Source organism: Epinephelus lanceolatus, chromosome 6 (assembly GCF_041903045.1).
Source record: "Epinephelus lanceolatus isolate andai-2023 chromosome 6, ASM4190304v1, whole genome shotgun sequence".
Lineage (NCBI taxonomy): Eukaryota > Metazoa > Chordata > Actinopteri > Perciformes > Serranidae > Epinephelus > Epinephelus lanceolatus.
The window spans coordinates 28560615-28583881 of NC_135739.1; the positions used below are offsets into that span (position 1 = coordinate 28560615).

Consider the following 23267-nt stretch of genomic DNA (forward strand, 5'->3'; position numbering starts at 1 on the left):
ATCCCCAGTAAAAGTTAATCACTTCATAAATATGGAAGACTAATAAAACCAACCTATATTCACATATGAGACCCAGAACAGAAGCTGTGGCCATTCAATTTTTGGCATTTTGTTCAACTGAATGATTTTCAAAGGTAATCAATTTTCAAAATCGCTGTCAATTAATTTTCTGTAGATCAACTAATCAATTAATTGACTAATCGTTTCAGTCTGCAGACAGTAAAGTGTTTATTTGCTCCGGCTCTCACCGAGATAATGCGGCTCCTCATCTCTCAGCATGGGGTCAGTTTTGGGGCCCTCGGCCTGCAGCTTCCCCCTCGTGACCCCCGCTAGTCAAAGGTGATCACGGGGGAGAGAGAAAGAGAGGCACTGATCGAATTTGATAATGAAGACGACCCCTCTAAGCTGCTTTGCTCCACATGTTCAAAATCTCTGCAACACTCAATAAACACTAGGAAGCCCCCCTCCCTGTCACTGGAACATTGTGTAGGTATTGATCCCAGCTAACTGGCTCTTTTAATACCTGGGGTCTGTGGCCCAGCCTGGGGAAATGCATACTGACATGTGACGGGAGGAGCTTAACAGGCAAGCACACCGAAGAAAAGATGGGCCTCTCAGTTTAGCATTTCTCCCATTTTTTCACAATTTACACATCTGCTGAAGAAAGGAGAATTACAGCCACTGCACCTGCTGTTAAAGGGACATATAGACTGCAAGAGGCCCGGGACTGTACTAAGAGAAAGCTGTCACACTGTCAAAAACTATTTGTGCAGCGGAGGTGGTGGAAGTATTCACATCTTGTACTGAAGCAAAAAGCAGCAATAAAACTGTAAAACACTACATTGCAAGGTAAAGCACATTCTGCTGATTATACGTTCAGTTTAGGACTTTAAGGATCAAAAGTAAAAGTAAGTTTTATTAAATTTAGACGTAAAGTGTAAGTGTAATGAAGGTGGTCTTTGGAAGAAAATGCAATGGAAACGTCAGAGGTACTCTTCTGGCAAAATGTTACATATAAGTTACAACAATTGTTGATTCAACTTCATATCTGAAGTTTACTGAACCTGTTTTCTTAACGAACTTAACTTCACATTTTAGCAACTCATGAGACGACTTTGAACTAGTGATGCAATCTAAGTTGAGTTAACTCACATTTTGAAGGCAGCAGGGGAACTTCTGTTACGTCAAAACCATCTTAAAATGATCTACAGTGTGTACAGGCTGTTGGCTAGTTTAATCTTTAACTAACTGAGCCAAATAACCAGTAACTATAGACTGAATCACTGTGACATCACGCTGACAACAACTACAATCACTTCCGGGTAAACAACTAGCAATTGATTTCTATTGTAGAGATATATAACATCAGCAAACTTGTTTATTTCTGTTGTCATTTTCAGCCGTAGCTGCAATGTTAAAAGTAGTTAAACACTGTGGTCCAACCTATCTGGTGTTTCTACTGTTCTTATTTTATTTACTGTGTTCTTTGCTATCACCCTTGATAAACCAAATCTACCAGCACAGAAGATGTGATGCACTGCTGAGGACAGGGGCCACAGCAAAACATATCTTAGCCACCTAAAGAAATCTCTATCAGTGTAAGTGTACATTGTATATTTGGAATATGTTCTCTGCTTTCATTACACGCTAAGCAACAGAGGCAGTGTTAGACCAGCAACTTCACAGTTCTGCAAGGTAAAATTACTGTTTTTGTCAATGGGGTCTGGTGCCTTTGAGATAATGGCTTCACTTTCACACAAGTTAAAGCTGTGAAAGTACACAAAATGGACAAAAGTATTTGGCCACACCTGTTATTTATTGAATTCAGGTATTTCAATCAGACCTGTTGCCACAGGTGCATAAAATCAAGCACCTCTCCATGCAATCTCCATTTGCAAACATTTGTGATACAAAATGGGTCGTTCTTAAGAGCTCAGTGACCTCAAGCGTGTACTGTGATGCCACCTCTATAATAAGACCATTTGTGAAATGTCATCCCCGCTGGATATTCCAAGGTCAAGTGTAAGTGATATTATTAGAAAGTGGAAGCTTTAGGAACAACAGCAACTCAGACAGAGTGGGGTCGTTCTACAGAATGAACGGGCACAAATTCCCATAGAAACGTCCAAGGAGATTGGAAGCTGTTTTAGCTGCAAAAGGGGGGCGAGCTCCATATTAAAGTATATGTATTTGAATACAATGTCCCTGTTGGTGTAATGGTCAGGCGTCCAAATACTTGTGTCCATATACCGTATATAGCGTACACTCAAACTGATGCTGTGTTTATAGGTGGGCCTTTTTTCAGGTGGCTAAAAATAACCACTTGAGGCACCATTTACTCTCAGCGCCCTTTGATTTTATGTATGTGACATGGGGGTTTTCTACCCCAGAAGTTATTGTAATCAAACATGATTTGGTCTACAGCTGTCAGATAAATGTAGTGCAGTAAAAAGTATAATATTTGCTTCTCATATGTAGTAGAAGTGAGTAGAAGTGTACAGTATCATCATAACATGGCAGTGCTAAAACAGAGTACAAATATGTCTCACTTGAGGAGTACGTGAGTAAATCTGCTTACTGTTGGGACATAAAGACAGAGCAACATTTTATTTTAACTAATACCTTTTAATAGAAAAAGATAAACAACCAAAAAAATGAACAAATACAAAAGGAAACGTAGTATATTTACAGCACTCGAGTATCTTTTCAGTCATTTTGAACATAAAACAGCACAGGTTAGCTGGCACTCACTAAATGATAAATGTCTGTGATTAATAACCCCGGCCTAATGCAACTAGCCTGGTAAGACCGTCCTGATGATGTGAGCTCAGCATTCTGTTTCGCTCTCTGTATCAGACTGGAATCTGTGTCGCCCCAAACACTGTCGGTGGGCGGGAGTTCTCGCCTTGACAGACAAGTTCTTTCAACCAATCAGTGTAACAAATCACCGGGGAACATCTTCTTCATCACCAACGTAGCCAGTTGATAAATCAAGCTTTTCCCTAATCCAGTCGAACACACAGTGAAAATGTCTTTTCCTCTGTTTTGACTCTATTTCTGTAATAACTTCACTTGTTGCTGTGTTTACTCCACTAACATTAGAGATAGTGCTTGTTGCTTCGGGAGCCATTACTGTTCTGCTAACTGCAGCCTGTATGTTACGTCATCTACTACAACACACTTACTTTATCAATATGGTGCATATCCCTGATTGGACCCAGTTGGATTTTAATTCCTTGAAAGTGTTTGGCCCACAGTCCAGACTGATAGAGTTGAGCTCATGTCATCAGGATGGTCTTACCAGACTATAATCCTACAATACTGAACCTAATTTTGTCGTTATGAAGGAATAACGTCTCATACCTGCAGTCACAATGATTCCTGTGGTGCTTTTCATGCAGTGCACATGACATAGAGACACTGGTGGATATAGTATCACTATTCTGTCTGAGCTATAACATACAGTGATATAGTCCATCGACTATAGCAGATAGGTAGTAAGCAGAGACTTTACATGTCTGCTGAGGGTCTTTTATATTATCAAGTATTATAGGATTAATCAGGTTTGAGAGCCAACCAACAAAATAAACTCCATAAACAGGAGGTGCGATGTGAAAACACAAGTGCATTTACATAGCAATGTTCGACAGACTAAGACATCAATGCACTTAAGTGTAACTAAGAACAGGCAACGTGTTATTCATTAGAAGTGAATGCTTTTATAACACAGATGAGGTACTCAGACTTGGGCCCTATACAACAAGAGCGTTTCTATAGTGCAATTTAGGCTGAAGACTCAGCCTGACATGAATATCATATTAATCATCATCGTTCAGCGGACAATGCTCCGGCATTTTAAGTTGTTCTTTTGTAGAAAGTTTTTTTTTTTTCATAAACGGTTTGAGGCCTTAAAAGAGACACGCCTCAAAATAAACAGAAATATATTTTAACTAACATTATTGTTAATTTTATTTAGAACTGAAATACCAATAAGCAAATGAAAACACTGGGCTCCTATTGCTTTGAAGGGACTGGCAGTTCTCCTAATCAGTACACTGGGCAGCAGCAGCAACAAACCTCCGTCACTCTGACCTTAGCTCTCTGAGAGCAGGTGCAGGCCTCCTGAGCTTCTCTGTCTCCCTAACACCACCTTGAAGGCAGAAGTTGAACTGAAGGAAAGTAGAGCAGAGGGGTCAGAGGTCATCTTTTGACTTTTGCATCCTCCTTGATTTTCCAGAACATCAGCTCCATGCAGGCAGATGCGTCCTCGCTCGAGTCGTGGCCCTCCACTGGAAACAGAAATACGATTATTAACTTGTACCTGAATATTGCAGCGCTGAACATGTGAGGATTCCTTAGTGCTCAATGTTAGATACATATAAGGACATGGATGGGGCCTTCTGTCTGTACTCTGTGCTCATTTGTTAGCTTATGGATACGGACAAAACAGAGAAGTACCAATGGAGATCGTGGAAGGAGTGTGGCGTAGTTCAAGCAAGATACCACCGTAGGAGACAAGAGATACATTTTAAAAATGGTGGAATGGAACGAATTGGTAAAATAGTGAAATGAATTCTCCATCCATACATCGCAATGTATGTAATGGCCTCACAGACCACCACCATCTACAACACCGCCTCTGTTAAAAGGTACATTATTATGACCTCCTCCACTGTTGCCTTGTTTGCTGTTGTGTGAAACTTTTGACTATGCCCTCTAGTGCCCTCTATTGACTGTATCTGTGCCATCATAAAGGACACACTTAAAACATTTGAAACGGACTTATCTATTTTTATTTGTAAAGCGAGTATAAATAAGCCGTAAATTGCTACAGTATCATGACAGTTTCTGCTATATTAATACAGATAAATACTAACCTTCTACATAAACAGTGTCACACACGAACAAGTAGTGCGTGCGCTGAACTCTTTAAAATGGAATGTACTTTCTCAGATACCCTACTCATGTGCAGAAGTGTTTTATGTGGCAGTGTTTTAGCAAAAAAAAAAAAAAAAAAAGGAGTGTTTAGGAAGTTCTACTCATATGATGGGACAAACAAGACTTGGACTGTACTGCACGGGTTGTGCGAGAGTTTGTTGTTTTGTTGTTTGTTGGATGTTCTGATACGGTTTTGCTGGCGACCAATCCAGCAGTTGTTGAGATATTTCAGTCTGGACCAAAGTGGTGGACTGATCAACTGACTTACAGGATATAGCAAACTTATGGCACTGTTAAGGTTGGATTTTATGGAGAGGAAGACATGAGAAAGGAACAGCAACATTGCTTAGTTTCCCAAACTGCTGCTGCTTCTTTGACTCTGAGAGTGTTTTTATTAGTCCTAAACAGACCGTAATATTTCATTATGAGTAGTGACGGAGAAACAAGACTCTCTAGAGCTTTGGGGCATTTCAGCAAACTGTACTAAAATGGGTTTTAACACTCTGCACACCCATGAGTGACATCTGCTGGTGATGAAGAAGCACTGCAGTCACTGCACTGCACTGCAAAAATGTTGCCAGCAGATAGAAGAAATTCAAAAGATACAGGCTTCCTCCAGATATGATGAGATGCACCACACATACATACGAGTTTGAATCTATAGCAGCTCACCTAACTGGACCAATATCTCGGAATTATTTTATTGGGCATCTTTAAACAGGACTGTTGACCTGTGAGAATCCTGTTGTTAGAACCAGTGCTGCATTTTGTATTTTCATGAACTGTTATGCCTTTCCATGCTATTTTCCCACCCGCAGCTCCTGTTATACCCCCAGTCATCCAAATGAGGAGGTTCAGTGTCTGTTTTTGAATTTCCTGTCCAATGGTTTCTTCAATTTTTTCCTAACTTATTAATAAAGCTCAGCCTTGACAAGGGAACTGCAGCATCTGTGGCCCCATGAAGCCCATTAAAACATTAGACTATACAAATGGCAGACGTTAATTTGACTGTAATCGTTTTAAAACAATATTCATGTTATGCTATGCTTCAATGAAATGTGCTCGGCAAATGAAGATTTACGGATCAGTCAGCATCCGTAAATGAAGATTTACGGATGCTGACTGATCAATCTTTTCATATTTAGTTGTTTGCATGGAACTTGACACGAGTCGGTTACAAATAGAGATTATGTGATTATGCCGCTCCAGGGTCTGTTTGTGTAGCTCAGGCCGTGTTTATGTGACAGGGGATTATGTATGATTGTATAATGGAGATGAAATGCTTTATAGTGTTTATCCACAAAACACAAAAATATTTCTACACAGTATATGGACTCAAATGGTTTCTCCCTTGGCGTAGGTTTCACAGTTTACTTATTTAAATCCTACAAATTTATAATTTATAAAATTATGTCCACACACATTTAAGTCTATGCCTCTGAGCTTCACGAATCAGAACAAAATTATGTAAATCACTTAAATATTATGAAATAACCCTTATTATATGTTTGTAGTGAACAAACTAATATGCCAGCGTTTAAGGGCTTAAAAAAGCAGCAGAACAGCTGCTGCCAATTTCTGTGTGATTTTCCTACCGTTGTCCTGGATGATGCGTTTGAGGTGGTCAGCCATCAGGTTCCTCAAGGCACGTTTGTAGGGTAGGCCAAGGCGGTGAGGGAACACGATGGCCGTGTCTACAACTGAACTATGGATTAGCTGAAGGGAAGAGAGACAGAAAGAAAGGGACAGAGAGAATGTTACATAAAGAGGGGGTTTCTTTTAGCTTAGCCAAGACACAACAGTACAAACTGGAAACAGATCCTCCCTTTAAAGTGAGAATGGAGAGTTAGCTCCTGATTGTAATTAATATCAGTTACTGCGCTGCTCTGCTTGACTTTGGGGAATAAAATAGGGGCTCTCCAAGAGAAATACACCTGTGAGACTTCCTCATATTCATCAGTTTCAGTTTTTAGTCATTAAAATTTGTCCTCAAGACTTACTGAATGATTGTTTGGTACAGCAGTGACTCCACAGAGCTGATTTAATAATGAATTAAGTAAAGCTTATGTATTTTCTACTTTTTGCACAGTTGTACAGAACAGTGTGTTTTTTATCTGACGTTTTGTTTTTAGTTTAGTTACTGACTTTTTGGAAACCACAATTGGCACCACAAGATGCAGCGAAAGGCAACTTTTAAAACTTTTTCTTTTAAATGAAACGTTATTGTCAGTTAACTCCATGCAGCACAATCATATTTATACACTAGGTAAGACTGTAATATTTGTTGTGATATTGTATTTTGAATAGATATTTCCTCTAAGATATGTTCTTGGGGCTAACAGCAAATGTTAACTCTCCTCTGTGACAGGGCTTTTATATACATATATGTACTATATATGCTCTCACAAACTCACATTGTTTTTTAGGGCTTTTGCCTTTATTACAGAACAGCTGGAGAGTGTCAGGAAAGGGGGGAGGAGAGAATGAGGATGACATGCAGCATAGGGCCACAATTAGAGGGCGCCGCCTCTCACATATTTATACTACTGTCCTTGCGGTGTCTGACCTACAGTGTATACGTTGTATACATATCATACCTCCAGCAAGTGTATTATGTGTATTGTACTACTATTGCCATTACTTGTACCTATACCTGCACTATATATTTTGCCTACTGCAGATGCTGCACATGTGCATATACTGTTCATACTGTAAATATATGTTAGTTTATTCATATCTACCCCTCACTGGATATTCTCTATATTACCACCACACATACTGAATGTACATCACTCTGCACTTTACTGCTTTTTGCATGTCTGTTTAGATGCTAAACTGCATTTCATTTTCTCAGTGCTTGTACTCTGTGCAATGACAATAAAATCAAATCTAATCTAACATATATTTGTACAATAAAAACCTTGCCTTTTACATGCTTAAGTGTGAATCATGCTTTTAAGTAATCCGTTTTAACAATAATAATTTTTTTGTGAAATGAAGAGAAAATAAAGGTGTGGCAGACAGAGTGAAAGGGGAATGCTTCTTTGCACGTCAAAGCAGTAACAGGCAGAGGAAAGGAACATTGTGAGTCATAGTGTTGTCATGATACCTGGATTTCTAACTTTGATACAATACCTAAAAAATATTGATATTGATATATTTTTTATACCACTAAAGAAAACAAAATTGAGGGCATAAAAGTTTAAAGTTTTATTGAAAGATAAATGTAACAGGGCTGTAACATGACAATGATGTTTTTTGTTTTCTTGGTTAGCAGCAGAGAACAGAAGAATGACTGTGCAGCTGGTACCGGTATTGGGCAAGTTACTCTCAAAATGTAATGCATTTCATATTACTTATTACTTTCATTTGAAAATAATGAGTTACTTAACAATATTCCTCTATGTGAAGTAGGGCCGCCACTAACGATTATTTTCATTGTTGACTAATCTGTCGATTATTTCTTCGATTAGTCGACTAATCATTTCATCGAAAAATGTGTTAAAATGTTGAAAAATGTCGGTCTGTCTCGCCCAAACCCCAAAATTACGTCATCTAATGTCTTGTTTCATACTCACGCCAAAGGGTTTTAGTTCACTGTCACGGGAGAGTGTGTAAAGCTGCCAATATCTGAACGTAAGAAGCTGCAGTAAGAGTATTTTGGGGTACTTTTATAGTAATTTTCTATGAAAAATGACTCAAACGATTAGTCAACTACTAAAATAGTCACCGATTATTTTAATAGTCGCTTAGTCATCGATTAGTCGACTAATCGTGGCAGCCCTAATGTGAAGTGATAAGTAGTTACCTTATTACCCTACTTTTGCATTTCTTTCACCAAAATGACCTCAGAAGTGCGACTATGTTTTATAAATGGATGAGACTAACGTTATTTCACAGCAGGTACCAAAGCAAAGAAGCTCCAGTTTATTACAGTTTATTTTAAATCCAGTGGTGCACAGGTCTGACCCAGTCATGCATTCACATATACTGGTCATCACTTTGTATTAAAATCCCCTGGTTATATTAATATAGAACAACTGATGATATAGAACAATTAAATAGCCTAGACCGTTTTAAATAAACCAACAGCTCTAGCTCTGGACACAGGGAGGGTCAGGCAGAGGATCAAAGTCTGATTAATCATCAGATAGGGATCAATATTTGTCAGCTACAACAGCACTGGAGAGAGTTATGCATAAGAACGGACTGTGTGCCAGCATTGCTCTGCCGGTGTGGGGGATGTGAATGCAAACACATCCTACATATACTAATATTGCCGAGATATGCCAATCACTGGGACGAGGAATAAACAGACCAGAGGCTAACTCCTTATCCCCGCTGCTCTCATGCAGCCTCAGGACGCAAAAGTAGAACTAAATATGTTGTAGGTATATAAATGGAAACACACAGAACATGATAACGCACAGTGCGGCATGACCCAGATGTGCCAATCACAGACACCCTTCTATAATGTAGCCTGTAGTCACATGACAAGACATAACCTCATTCGGATGATATTTTTTTCTGGTAGTGCACTGGCAGAAGAGGATCAGTGTGGATGAATGAAAGATGAACCCCCTCAGTACTGCTGCAACTAAGTATTGAAACCATTTGGAATATTCAGAATTGATATGAATCGATATATTGATATTTTTATGACATATCTAGTGGGGAACGCTTCCACTGAATGAATTATTAAAATAAAGTCTTGCAGATTAATTAAAAGAGCCACGTACCTTCAGAGCGAGCAGGTCGCTCTCCAGACTGTGTCCTATGAGGATGGATTCAGCACTGAACATACTGAGCAGCACGGCCTGAACATCTCTCAGAGTGATGGTGGTGCTCTCCAAGTCCTCCTCTGTCACACCCGAAAATCTGTCAATCACATACAAAACATGAATACTGTTTAAAACACTGTGACTTTTTTAAAGACACATTTAAGACAGGGTACAACTGACTATTACAGTCATTAGCAGTTAAATTCTGTGGCAGACAGGACTTGTGCAGTGTTGAGTTGCAGGAGACAAGCTCACCTCGTGTTGTAATCAACCACTTTGCTTTCAGGTTTGACAAATGTATCGTAGATGACCTTCAGCTCCGAGTCGATGACTGTCACCCTTGTCAGCTCCAGGCCCTGCTTTGTGTAACACTGTTTCAGAGGAGATGAAAAAAAGCACATGTGACTATGAGTACAAAATATGATAAAAGTTTGGAATCAGGACATACAGCACAGTAAAAGTGACAAATCATTCATTTTACTCTTTCTGTAACAAAAGAATGAAACTTTTAATTATTAAGTTAGCCTTTTTAAATAAAACACACACATACAAGATGGTAGTTTAAGGCCAATGGTGCTCTTAGATAAAAGTTCTTCAGTGCATTAAAAATCCCTATCAGACTCACCATCTCACAGTCCAAAGCAAACACCCCTCCATTGCCGTCTGGTGGTAAAGCTTTACTGAATGTTGACACATAGCCATCGAATGTCTCTTTACGCCCATCCTGAACATGTTGCTGTGGAAATATGACATGTTTTAAGTCTGGTGATGTTTTATATATACGTTTTTTAAAATTAGTTATCCTGACAGAATCAGGAATATGGCCGGTTGTCATCAGTAAAAGACAGCTAAGGATTTAGAATTACACAAAAAACTGATTTCTGACATTGTGCCATATGCTGAAGGCCTATCACAAAGAAAAATATATATCCTAAAAGAGGAAAGGCCTCAAAGAAAATGCAGTGGACTAATGATTATCTGTCTATTATCACACAATAACAGCACCAGTAACTAAAATTTATGAGAAAATATTTAAGTTTTTTTTTTAATCTGACTGACAGATATGTAAGAGATACTTTCTCTACACAACTACAAGCTACAACTATGAATTAAAATCTCTTTGATTTTTAGTGTCTCTCTCAGTTTCTCTATCAGTTTGTCTTATATTGCATTAAGCAATTTCATGTTTGAAAGTAGTTTGTCTTTTAAAATAACCCATTATATTAATTCACTAAGCCATGACAGCTCATATGTCTAACCTCTGAACATGCAGAGAAGGTGAACTAGTAAATGTTGTCTTGAAAAAGATAATACCTTAGAAACTTGGCATCCAGGAGTGCCGACAGCTGCAGCACAGCAGCTGTAGTTGGTTTCCCAGCCTCCAGCCACTGACAAAGGAGAATGAGTCAGACACAGGTAAATAAAAGGGGGAGAGACAGTTGGACTGGGCTGTATGTATTACAAATACAAAAGACCAAAATCTGCATTAATAATATTGATCTTTGTTTATCGATTTAAACTGAAGAAATGTAAACAAACTTACATTTATATCTGCGCAATCGTCCCCAGTGGAAGCTACATTCCTCCTTCCGTATACAGCTGCCGTTGACATTGACTTTATACTCTGTTCCACATCGACAGCATATCTTGGTGAAAGCTGGAAAACACGTCAGAGTGTAAGCTAAGGGTCAAATAATGACTGGATCACATACAGTAATATGATGTGGGTGCGGGCATTTCCAGTCAGCTCTCTGTCAGCTCTGCAAAATTCATGCTACATTTATGCTCTTCTGTCTATTTTGTAAGCGTTGGTTCTGCTATTTGTGGCTGGCTTTGGACAGTGGTGACCTGTGGCTGTGAGTCACTCATAGGATGAGGAAATCAGTTCACCAGTCTGTAAACTCTCCTCCTGCCTACTTCTGCTAGCTAGCCAGGTCAAGGTTATTTTCACATGTAAACATCAGTAAACATTGAGGAGAGATGGTGAAAATGCTACTAGCCACTGTAGAAGTGTTGGAAAACAAACTATAAGACTTCTGTGCCGCATCAGTTTCCAAGAGGATATCAGGAACTGTAATTTCCTTTGATTCACAGAAACGTAGGTAAATCCTGGTCAGTGCCTTCCAGGTGACTCTTTTTTTACTATAAGCTAATCTGATAGAGCAGAGGAGCTGGGTGTGGGGTCGTGCAGTTACTCACGGTCTGTAACGGCCTTTTTCTCTGGGAGGTTGAACAACATGGCTTTGCCAGGAGCCTCGGGGTTCACTCTTGGGTATCCGTGTTCCTGGAGCTGCTCCTCTGTCATCAGGTATGCCTTCAGCTTCCTGTACAATGTGGCTCCTACAGCAGGACACGGCAGCAAGAAAAACTAATGTTGACTTTGTTCAGTAATGTGTTTAAACCTATGCTGGAAATGTGAAGTAATGCAAATAGAGGATGGAAATGGTGCTGCTGGCATTTGTGAAACAGAAGTACCTGTGCACGTAGAAAGAGATACTTGAAATGTTGCCAGAAACTTTCAACACCACCTGATAAATGCTGTGGGCATGGAACTTTTGGCTTTAGAATTACGGGCAGGTTTCTAAAACTATAAAATCACCCTGCTGCTCCTCCTCTAAAAGTACACTCCTTTAAAACACTGACAAAATTAATTTAGTTTAAGATTCAATAGTCTAGCCCTGTGACTCATGATTACTTTATTAATTCATTTGATCTGTAAAATCTTTGCTGATTAATCAATTGATTGATTCTACAAGTTGTCAAAATATTGACACTTAAGTTACTCATACTGTTTGATCCAAGTATTAATTCCATTATTGATTAATCTTTTTTTATGTCTTTAAAATGGCAAAAAAATGTGAAATGTCAACCAAAATATCCTAGAGGCCAATGTGACGTCTTTAAATAACCATTTCTGTCTTACCAGCAGTTAATTACCACATGGTTAGTTCATTGTAATCACACTGAGGAAGCATTTCTGCTCCAAAAATTACATTAAAAAGTTGCTAGTTAATTTTCAGTTCACCCATCGACGTATTATCTTAAGCCTAGTTTTCAATTAATAATATTAAAATGTGAATTGTCTCTGAAAAAAGCTGCTGTAACCATCATGTGTTTGGTGTTTTACTTGATAAATGACTTGAAAGATTTAACCGTCTGATGATCTCACTGATCAACATCTCTTCCAGCTCTACTACAGTCTTGTAAACATATTCCCTCTGACATCAGGTCATGGAGCAGGAAGTTTAAACAGGACCTGAAGGTTGTCACATGGTTATCTGAACAGTTTCACAGTTACTGTAAACCCTACACACCAGACAACAAAGATTCTTTTAGTTTCTTCTAATTTTTCTCTTTCTATTTTCTTCTCGTCACTTTAATTTTATTTTTTAATTTATTTATTAATTTTTTTAAGGTATAATCAGCATTTTATGTCGTCAGGGACGTGATCAGGGGAAGATCACAAAAATGGGAAAGACGTGAAATAAATATGGTCATAACAGTTCCAGAGAAACAGAACTGAAAACACTCAAAGCATTATTCTTGTCATTTTGGCAAGTAAAGAAGAGGAAAGAAAATTCTAACTTGCCGGTGAGTTTCTCCTCTTGCTGTTTGCCCGTCCTGTTGATAGTAAAGCTGGTTGTAGCAGCAAGACGACCTCCCAGAACCTCCTCATGGGACTGGGCCTTCCTATTGGCAACTGAGCCTGGCTCCCCTGCAGAGAAACACACACAAACACATAGACGTTACCACTGAAACCACCAGACACAGTACTTCTGTTCAAATGCTTGAAACATTTTTTTCATGCTCATATATGCACACGTGAGGACATAAAGTGATTTGTCTTTGTGCAGTGTATCATAGTCATCACAATGACAAAACCATCATGTAGATGGTGGTGACTGAGAGTAAATACTGTGTGTTAGACTGCACAGGAGCTGAGGTGGCTTACTGGTGACAGGCGATGGACAGGAGCTGCTCTTGCCGCGGAGCTTCTTCAGAGTGTTGACAGCTACATTGAGGTAAATGTTCTTACTGCTGCTGCGATCATACACTTGCTTCTCCTCGTCAAGGGCCTGAAACAGTAAAACCTCTGTCACTGTCAAAACCACAACTGAAGCTCTAAGTGAATCTCCTCACCCTTCAAGACAGGGTGTGATTAAGAGCCTGCAGCTTCCTCTACATAAAGAACCATCTTCACTGAGACATTTTAAAAATGATACATGGTTTATAGGCTAGGCAAGGTATGAAGACACGTCTGATAAACATCAAACTCTGTGTGCAATTGGTGCTAACTGTTATTCGTACCATCTGGAAGGCGACATCCTGTGATGGGCAAAATTTAAGACATTCGTCTACGAAAGCGTTGAGGTAGCGCTGGCGGATGTTGTTGGGAACTTTGGCCCCAAACTCAATGGGGATGACAGGGCGCTTCATTGAACTGCTCTGAAAAAGCCAAAACAGAGAGAACATTGACAATAAGACAAGTCAAACAGATCAAACAAATATTTCTCTTCGGAGGAAAAAGCAGGCTGACTCTGCCAGTGAACTCTCAAGGTTATGCAACAAATATTCAGAAAAAAAACCAGCAGCACTGAATTCTGTGGCCTGCGGATACCTTCATGGTTGGTGTGTGTGCCACTCTCTTCTGCGTGACAGTGGACATGGTTTTGGTCAAGATGCCAGCTGTGGTTTGGGCTTTGATAGTCTGATGGGTCTGGCTGGTATGTAACGCTTGACTGGCATCTGGTTTAACATCTGCAGGACATGGTTAGACACACATGTGACTTTCTACTTAAATAGTAAGAATAATTCCATGAAGAAATGATCAGAGGCAAGCAGTGGTGCACTTGTGTAAAAATAAAAACAAAAGCCAAATCCTGTTATGATATAAAGTAGTGGACACGGTCGTACTTATTTTGGAGGATGTTGTCTGTGGGTTGGGACGGTGCGCTATTCTCTTCTTCTCTCCAGAAAAACCGGGGCTGGAGCTCTGTGAGGCAGCTCTGACTGAAGCAGAGAGCTGAGCAGCTTGCTGCTGTGCCAACTGCATACGCTGGTAGCAGACCTCCTGGGCAGAGAGTCTTTTGTAAGGCCGCACCACAGTCGGAGAAGGTGCTTCAGTCTGATAAAAAAGAAGCACATTGGTGGTTTTGGTGGAAGCACCTGAATTTGCCTGTTGAGTCCCAAACTGCATGGTAACATAACGTGACGTGACGTGACGTGACGTGACGTAACATAACGTAACGTTACATACAGTATAAGCATGTTCCTCGCTGTGAAATATCTGACTCTGGCAATGACAATATGAATGCACAACTGTAACTCAGCTAATACAAATATACAGTGGTACAAAGTTGCACATTTTATGTGTTAAACATTTATGGTGTATTTATGGTTTATATCGATTCTGTATTTCTACACCACATCTTATGAACTTATTTGCTTATATATATTAACAGCAGTAAAGCAGGTCCATATTTGTAATAATTATGAGTAAAAAACAGTTTATGATCAATCAATTATGACACACATTTCAATCTGTAAGTTAACTTTTTTTTTAATAATAAAACAAACTGGACCTTTAAATAATTTGCCTCAGACAGCTTAGTCAAGACAGGCGATGATATATGAGATGAGATGAGATATCTCAGCTGTTTGTTTTGGAAACAGTCAGTTGCTTACTGTTAAATCAGACTGTCTCTTTAAATAATACAGCCTGTACAGGTGGAAATCCCCAACACCACCCCCGCTGTGCCAATATTTTCATATTGTTCTTTCAGTGTTTACTTCCTCATTTGCAGTAATGTTTTTATGCAGGCTTCCTGAAGTGCCACCAGCACTACTAATAATGAACTTAAATAAGGCCACAGCAGGTTCTGTAGTGTTGTAGAAACCACAGTTTTCCCTCACTGCTCTCCCTACCTCTGGCTCCACATGTGCAGGCTTTTCACAAACAGGAAGTGAGTTTCCACAGAGACAAACAGGGTCAGGAACAATAGTGTAATTTCGACTTCAACTTGTTGAGGAATCTTCATGTTATAATATCAACTTGATGCACGATTGAATATTGTTACTTTACAACTGGCTGCTAATCTTGCACATTCCTCCTGTATTTATATTTGTGCTCCTTTAAAATGATTATGTAATTTTATAAACTGTATAAAATGATGTTCTGACTTTCCCTATCCTGTGAGAACATTTTCTAAGACATACAGTACAGGCCAAAAGTTTGGACACACCTTCTCATTCAATGCGTTTTCTTTATTTTCATGACTATTTACATTGTAGATTCTCACTGAAGGCATCAAAACTATGAATGAACACATGTGGAGTTATGTACTTAACAAAAAAAGGTGAAATAACTGAAAACATGTTTTATATTCTAGTTTCTTCAAAATAGCCACCCTTTGCTCTGATTACTGCTTTGCACACTCTTGGCATTCTCTCCATGAGCTTCAAGAGGTAGTCACCTGAAATGGTTTTCCAACAGTCTTGAAGGAGTTCCCAGAGGTGTTTAGCACTTGTTGGCCCCTTTGCCTTCACTCTGCGGTCCAGCTCACCCCAAACCATCTGGATTGGGTTCAGGTCCGGTGACTGTGGAGGCCAGGTCATCTGCCGCAGCACTCCATCACTCTCCTTCTTGGTCAAATAGCCCTTACACAGCCTGGAGGTGTGTTTGGGGTCATTGTCCTGTTGAAAAATAAATGATCGTCCAACTAAACGCAAACCGGATGGGATGGCATGTCGCTGCAGGATGCTGTGGTAGCCATGCTGGTTCAGTGTGCCTTCAATTTTGAATAAATCCCCAACAGTGTCACCAGCAAAACACCCCCACACCATCACACCTCCTCCTCCATGCTTCACAGTGGGAACCAGGCATGTGGAATCCATCCGTTCACCTTTTCTGCGTCTCACAAAGACACGGCGGTTGGAACCAAAGATCTCAAATTTGGACTCATCAGACCAAAGCACAGATTTCCACTGGTCTAATGTCCATTCCTTGTGTTTCTTGGCCCAAACAAATCTCTTCTGCTTGTTGCCTCTCCTTAGCAGTGGTTTCCCAGCAGCTATTTGACCATGAAGGCCTGATTGGCGCAGTCTCCTCTTAACAGTTGTTCTAGAGATGGGTCTGCTGCTAGAACTCTGTGTGGCGTTCATCTGGTCTCTGATCTGAGCTGCTGTTAACTTGCGATTTCTGAGGCTGGTGACTCGGATGAACTTATCCTCAGAAGCAGAGGTGACTCTTGGTCTTCCTTTCCTGGGTCAGTCCTCATGTGTGCCAGTTTCGTTGTAGCGCTTGATGGTTTTTGCGACTCCACTTGGGGACACATTTAAAGTTTTTGCAGTTTTCCGGACTGACTGACCTTCATTTCTTAAAGTAATGATGGCCACTCGTTTTTCTTTAGTTAGCTGATTGGTTCTTGCCATAATATGAATTTTAACAGTTGTCCAATAGGGCTGTTGGCTGTGTATTAACCTGACTTCTGCACAACACAACTGATGGTCCCAACCCCATTGATAAAGCAAGAAATTCCACTAATTAACCCTGATAAGGCACACCTGTGAAGTGGAAACCATTTCAGGTGACTACCTCTTGAAGCTCATGGAGAGAATGCCAAGAGTGTGCAAAGCAGTAATCAGAGCAAAGGGTGGCTATTTTGAAGAAACTAGAATATAAAACATGTTTTCAGTTATTTCACCTTTTTTTGTTAAGTACATAACTCCACATGTGTTCATTCATAGTTTTGATGCCTTCAGTGAGAATCTACAATGTAAATAGTCATGAAAATAAAGAAAACGCATTGAATGAGAAGGTGTGTCCAAACTTTTGGCCTGTACTGTACTTATGTCCACTCCTAACTGACTGACTTCACCTGGCCTCATGACAGCAGTGGAGGATGGAGAAAGAAATGAGGTGGAGGAGAGGGTGTCAAACTTACACTTCCTTTGGCAACAAAATGGGAAACTCTCTTCTTCTGACCGGGAAAGAGAGTGGTTAAAGTGCTCTCTGTGCCTTTCTCCTCCTCTGAATCCTTACGGGGCTGAGAGGACACAACAGAGCATGTTTATTAATCCCACCAACTGGCACTTGCAAAATACAACTAAATAAACTGTGTTGAATTAAAAAAAAAAAGCAAAAGTGAAGCACTATGGCGAGACGGAAATACCTGTTTAGCTTGTCTTCCCTTGTCTTCCGTCTTCACATCCTTGGATTCATTGAAGATCCGCAAACATTCCTCCATGGGATCAGAGTCAAAGTCCAGATCATCCTGGAAACCGGAGAGGTCAATTCCAACATCGATGACCTCGTCGTTACCGGCCTTGCAGTCGCCCTCGTCGTCAGAGGAAGACGGAGTCAGCTCTGATGCTTTCCTCTTGTTCAGACGTCCTCGCTTTAAAGCGTCCGCAGATTTTCTCACCAGCACTTCTTCAGGTTCATCATCATCATCAGAATCCACCACGATTGGCTCAGCCTCATCTGGGCTCTCATCTCCAAACAGATCAGCGTGGCTCAAACTCTGACTTCGCCGTTTGTCAACAAGTTTTTTCCCATTAGATGAGCTGATGTTCTGCTTCACTTTATCTTTGCTGTTTGCAGAACTCCCTTTACTGTTACTCTTACTGCTCCCACCACTAGAACTGCTTTTACTGATTTTCTTTACATCCTTTTCTCTTTTACTGCTATCAAGTTTACCATTTTTGTGTTGGCGGTCTTTATACTTGCTGTGTTCCTTTCCTTTGTCTACTATCTTGGGTTTCTTGCTTTCCCTCGCACCATTTTCGGTATCTTTATGTCGCTTGCTTGAGTCAGTTTTTACTTTTTCCCCAGCTTTGATCTTACCATCACTTCTCTTTTCATCTCTGACTTCCCTCTGAACTTTATCAGGTGCCCTGATCTTAACTGTGTTTTTCCTATCGTCCTTCTTCCCATGACTCTTGTTCTCCTTCTTTGCAGAGTCCTGGTTTGAGTTCTTTATTGACCCTTTGTCTTTACTGCTGCTGCTACTATTCTTACCACTAGATGTTTTATTTGTGTCTTTTTCAAGTTTATGTACTTTCTCAGATTTGCTACTTTTCTCATGACTGGTTTGACTAGTAACCACCTTCTTTTTCTGTAAACTGTCTTTTTGTTTAATATCTTCGTGAACGTCTGAGTGCCCTGCCGAGTCCTCTTTATTCCTCTGTGTCAGTGCAGTTGGCACACTTTCTGCTCTCTCTTTTCTCTCCTTCCCCACAGCATCCCAAAGTGACCCACTGTTGCCTTTTCTCTGCTGGAGATTGCTAAGCGAGGTGGGTCGATACTCTGTTCCAGAGCTCTCCTCCTCAGAGTCAGAGAAAGTGTACTTTTTTGAGTCTACGCTCTGTTGTGGTTTTTTCACAGCTACAACACACTCCTCATCTGACATGTCTGATCCTGGCAGTTTGTGTGTCTTTCTCCCCACCGCCTTAACAGCTTGTGCACCACGGTCCCGCTTGCTTTTCACTGCGATTCCTGCCGAATAGTTGGACAGCGGGTCATACTCCATATCTGTGGATGGTTTTGAATTGTCCACAGTGTATTTACACTTAGAGGAAGTGCTGTTTGAGTACTTTGGACTGGGGGGAGGAGAGGGGAGTTGGTGCGAGTTTGTCCGAGATGGAGGCTTTTTCACTGAAGTGGGAACATATTCCATGGAGTTAGTATTGTTCCCCTTGTTGTCTGAATCCAAGGTGTACTTGCTGCAGCCAGGGGTGGGATTATAACCTCCTGATGTCATCTGATAACTCCCGGGGTCATAAGCCATGTGTGAAGGCGGTGTTTTACTTCTAACAGCATCACACGAGGACAACTTTGAACTCTCGCTGGGATCGTAAGGTTCATCCCCGATCCGGGAGAGCTTCCTCTTTTCCCTCTCCACCTCACCGCGGACCTCCTCGATGGCCTTGTTGACCAGCTCCAGAGCACCGCTGAGGTCTCCTGAGGCAGGTTTTCCATTCTGCTGCTCCTGGGGTCTCACGACTTCCGGGTTAAAGGGATCATAGCCTTGTTCTGCAAGGATGGAAGACAGTCTTAATAAATTTACCACTGAAATTATAAAAGTCTACTTAATAGCTTTTAACTGCCCTGATACTGACCTTATTCAGCATATAATAACAGTTTCCTTGTGGCTGGAATGATAAAGTTCTGTATTCATTCAATGACATAAGGGCACTCACTCACAGTTCCCGGATCATAATACTATACAGTCTTATTTGTCCAAACTGTCCATGCAGTGAGGCAGTCGTGATACAGTTCTCATACTCCTGGAGTTTAGGTGTCAGAATCAACACCAGGAGAGAAAACACATCCCACCATATCTATATCTCAAGGAGACGACTGTCTTGGGATGTGAATATGATTTAAAGTTAACTTGTGAACATTAAAGACACCTCTAGGGACCAACAAAAAACCCAGGACAAGTGGAGACTCATTCTTCAAGGGGAACACACTCAACAGACCAAACCAAATCAATAACACTACCTTACTGTTCACCATCTGCATTACTGTCTTTGCCTTTGGTTTGGTGCTACATCGTCATTTTCTTGCTGCTAACATTGCTGCCTGCAGACACATGACACTTTACTCTCCACCTCATTTACTTTTTAATTATATTTAATTTCATTTATTTGACTTAGGACCACGTTACACAGTATAAGGTACAAATATTTCATAAAATAACAAAACAATGGCACACAGCATGGCTTAAGCACAACAAATGTTACTTAAACAAGGGAAGGACAACTTCTGGTTTCTCTGTAATAACAAAATTAATTTCAACATGGATGGGTGGTTTGAATGATATTTTGGCAAATACCTTTCTATATAATTCACTGACATTCAAACAAAATATGATACTCATCTCCCACATGATTATCATCACAGAGGTTGCAGATCCTCTGGTTATTATCCAGCCCTTTATATTTTTCCAGTGACTTCAGGAGTTATGGGTTTGCTCACTCTAAAATTACAAACACCCTGCCTGTACTTTTGGTTTTCAGGCAACAGATACTCCTCCAGTTTAAGCTCGTTTAAAACCAACATACCACCAACATATTTCTGTTGTTTATGCTACGTTTTGTATGTAACGTAGTAGATGTTCATAACGTTTATATTTATTTTTAAAACGTTAATGTGCATCCGTCCTTAGACACTTCCTTTTGTGGGCTTGACACATTTTAGTTTGTACTTCCAAGCTATAATTCAGTTTACAGACACCATTGGAGGATATAACTGCTAAGGTGCATCAGTTATGGTTATTGCACGGTGCAGCTAGCGGCAAGATAAATTTACTTTACACCGTTATTAGTTTCGACACATTTTGACACGGTGGTCCAGTTCACACACATCCTCGCTGTCGACTCCGCGACGTAAGACGGTTAAGTATTAAATTAAGGGTTTAATAGGAGAATACTGCACCTTTCTGTCCGGTTTGAAGGTCTCTTTGCTTTTTAACATCAGCCGGGGCTCCGTAGGAAGCCCGTCTCTGCTGGCTGTGCCTGAAGTGACAGTACGGTCTGTTACACCCATTTCTGCTGCCTTTGCCCTCGCTGTATTCCGCGTAAAACGGGCAGTCAATCCCTCGGAAGAAGCCGGTGGATCTCAGCATTATCCCCAGATGTTCCTCTCATGCCCGCATGAACTCACTCGGCCGTTTTTCTGCGTAGTTTTTGTCGTGCTGCAAGAGCTTGAAGAAGCAACGGAACAATAACAACGTCCCTACGGCGCCATATTGGATTGGTCGGAGAGATCCAATCTCGCGTGAACTTACACGTGTCGCGTTCCTTGACGTCACAGAGAGTAAACTGTTAAGGTTTAATGTAAGACGTTAATTTCAATTTTATTCGGTGTTAATCACAAACTTGTCGACAGTTAGCCTTAAGACAGTAAATATTTATACTTTTAAACTTAAAATTTGCCACTAACGTGAGGTAGGTATTTTTTCAATTCATGTGTTCCTGAAATTCCTCCTTAGTTAGTGTTAATTAGCATTAGCATAAACACCTGTGCGCGCTCATTGTGATACTGTGGTGTCGAGGCTAAGCTAGCTTTGCAAAATAAACCAAACAAGTTTGTCAACATTTTATTTCACAGGAACGCAGTAAAGGGTTGGTCTTGAAGTCCTCGGGTCACATTACCTGGAAAGATGAAGAATTAATGATACTTGCCATGTGCTGAAATAGACTTTTTACACAACATTTTGACATGTAGTGGGGAAAACTGGTGTATTTAATTTTACCAGTGCTGCAGCCCACTTGGGGAGACCCTGGTATTGTGCATACTGGCTCACTGTAACATCTACTGAGCAATGTCACCTGTTTACCTGTGCTTTTACTACTTTGGCAAGACAAAATGTCTGCTGTTAAAAAAAAACAAACCTTTTGCTTCAACTGTGCAGCTAAAGACATCTGAGAAGAAGCCCAGTTTCTAAAGTGTTAATAGATTAAATATTAAATGTGTGAAATCGCATTTGCCTGAGCACGTGTAAATTCCCAAGTTACATTTTGATAGTCGAACATTAGCTAGTATTTCTAAATACTAACTTCACATAGGCCTAAGCAACTCTTAAAACATTTTTTGTGTTTACTGAAGGTCAGCTATCAGAAGCTTCAGATTATTCCCCATTTTTCCATTTTTAGTTTCCTTCAATCATGTATGTTCTTTGTTCACAAATCCCAGATGTACTGACAGATTTTTTTTAAATACATGTTTTAACTCTACAAACGCTTCCTAACATGCTCCATGATACCTACCTACCTCCAGCTCCGCTCTCAAACTTTTGACTGACACGTGCTCGGGCTTTTTGTGCGCTCCACACACACCACGTGATTCATTCAGACCCCAGACGGCGATCATGACTCAGGTGCTCCAGGCAGGTAATCAGTGACATAATAATTGCCACTCTTCTTGAGAGTCACATTTCTTCAGCCTCAGGGGCGTTTTATTTTTAACAGGGCGTTTACACCGGTACTATTCATGCTGCCTCCCTGTCATGAATCAGAGCCATCGTTAAAGTTATCAGTAACACCTGTGTTTCTCCTGCTGTTTCAAGTCCAGTTTTTTGTTTGGGAAAGTCTTTTTCTTACCTAAAGTGAAGGTTATTAACTGTAATGCATGAATACTTTAATGTATGTGTGTTTTTCCTCTCAGGTATGACCGCTGAAGTATTGTTCTTGTGAAAAGATGTGATAGAGAGCCAGGTAACTGCATTACATCATTACTCACATTGTTCCTATGTTTGTGCTGACACTGCAAAGTCACACCGAACCTTTTATTTTATGATTGATTATAATTTGACCTCCCTTTATCTAATGTCTGATGTTATCAAACAAAACTCAGTGACTGTTTTAGGATATTACCTACTGCACCTGCATAAAGTAGTTTATCATACCTTCATACCAAGAGGATAGTCTTTCAGTTTAATCTTGGCAATGTGATTCTACATGCAGCTGTGACAACTCTCCACTAGAGGGAGACAAACCCCTGTGAGTTTAATCAGCGTGCCCCATGTTCTTTGGATGTTGTAC

At 40.3% G+C, this 23267-nt stretch overlaps 1 protein-coding gene across 1 annotated transcript; it reads right to left on the bottom strand.

The window, feature by feature from the left end:
• Positions 1-2604: 2604 nt before the first annotated feature.
• On the bottom strand, positions 2605-21501 carry rexo1 (REX1, RNA exonuclease 1 homolog). The gene is made up of 16 exons (XM_033622293.2): positions 21160-21501; positions 17891-19752; positions 17663-17764; positions 14634-14844; positions 14338-14477; positions 14028-14165; positions 13672-13795; positions 13309-13434; positions 11919-12059; positions 11263-11376; positions 11034-11107; positions 10345-10455; positions 9975-10090; positions 9678-9816; positions 6534-6654; positions 2605-4289 (listed from the first exon to the last, which is right to left on the bottom strand). Exons 1-16 carry the CDS (start codon positions 21347-21349, stop codon positions 4201-4203), a joined length of 3798 nt encoding a protein of 1265 aa, XP_033478184.1. The 5' UTR covers positions 21350-21501; the 3' UTR covers positions 2605-4200.
• Between the last annotated feature and the right edge of the window lie 1766 nt (positions 21502-23267).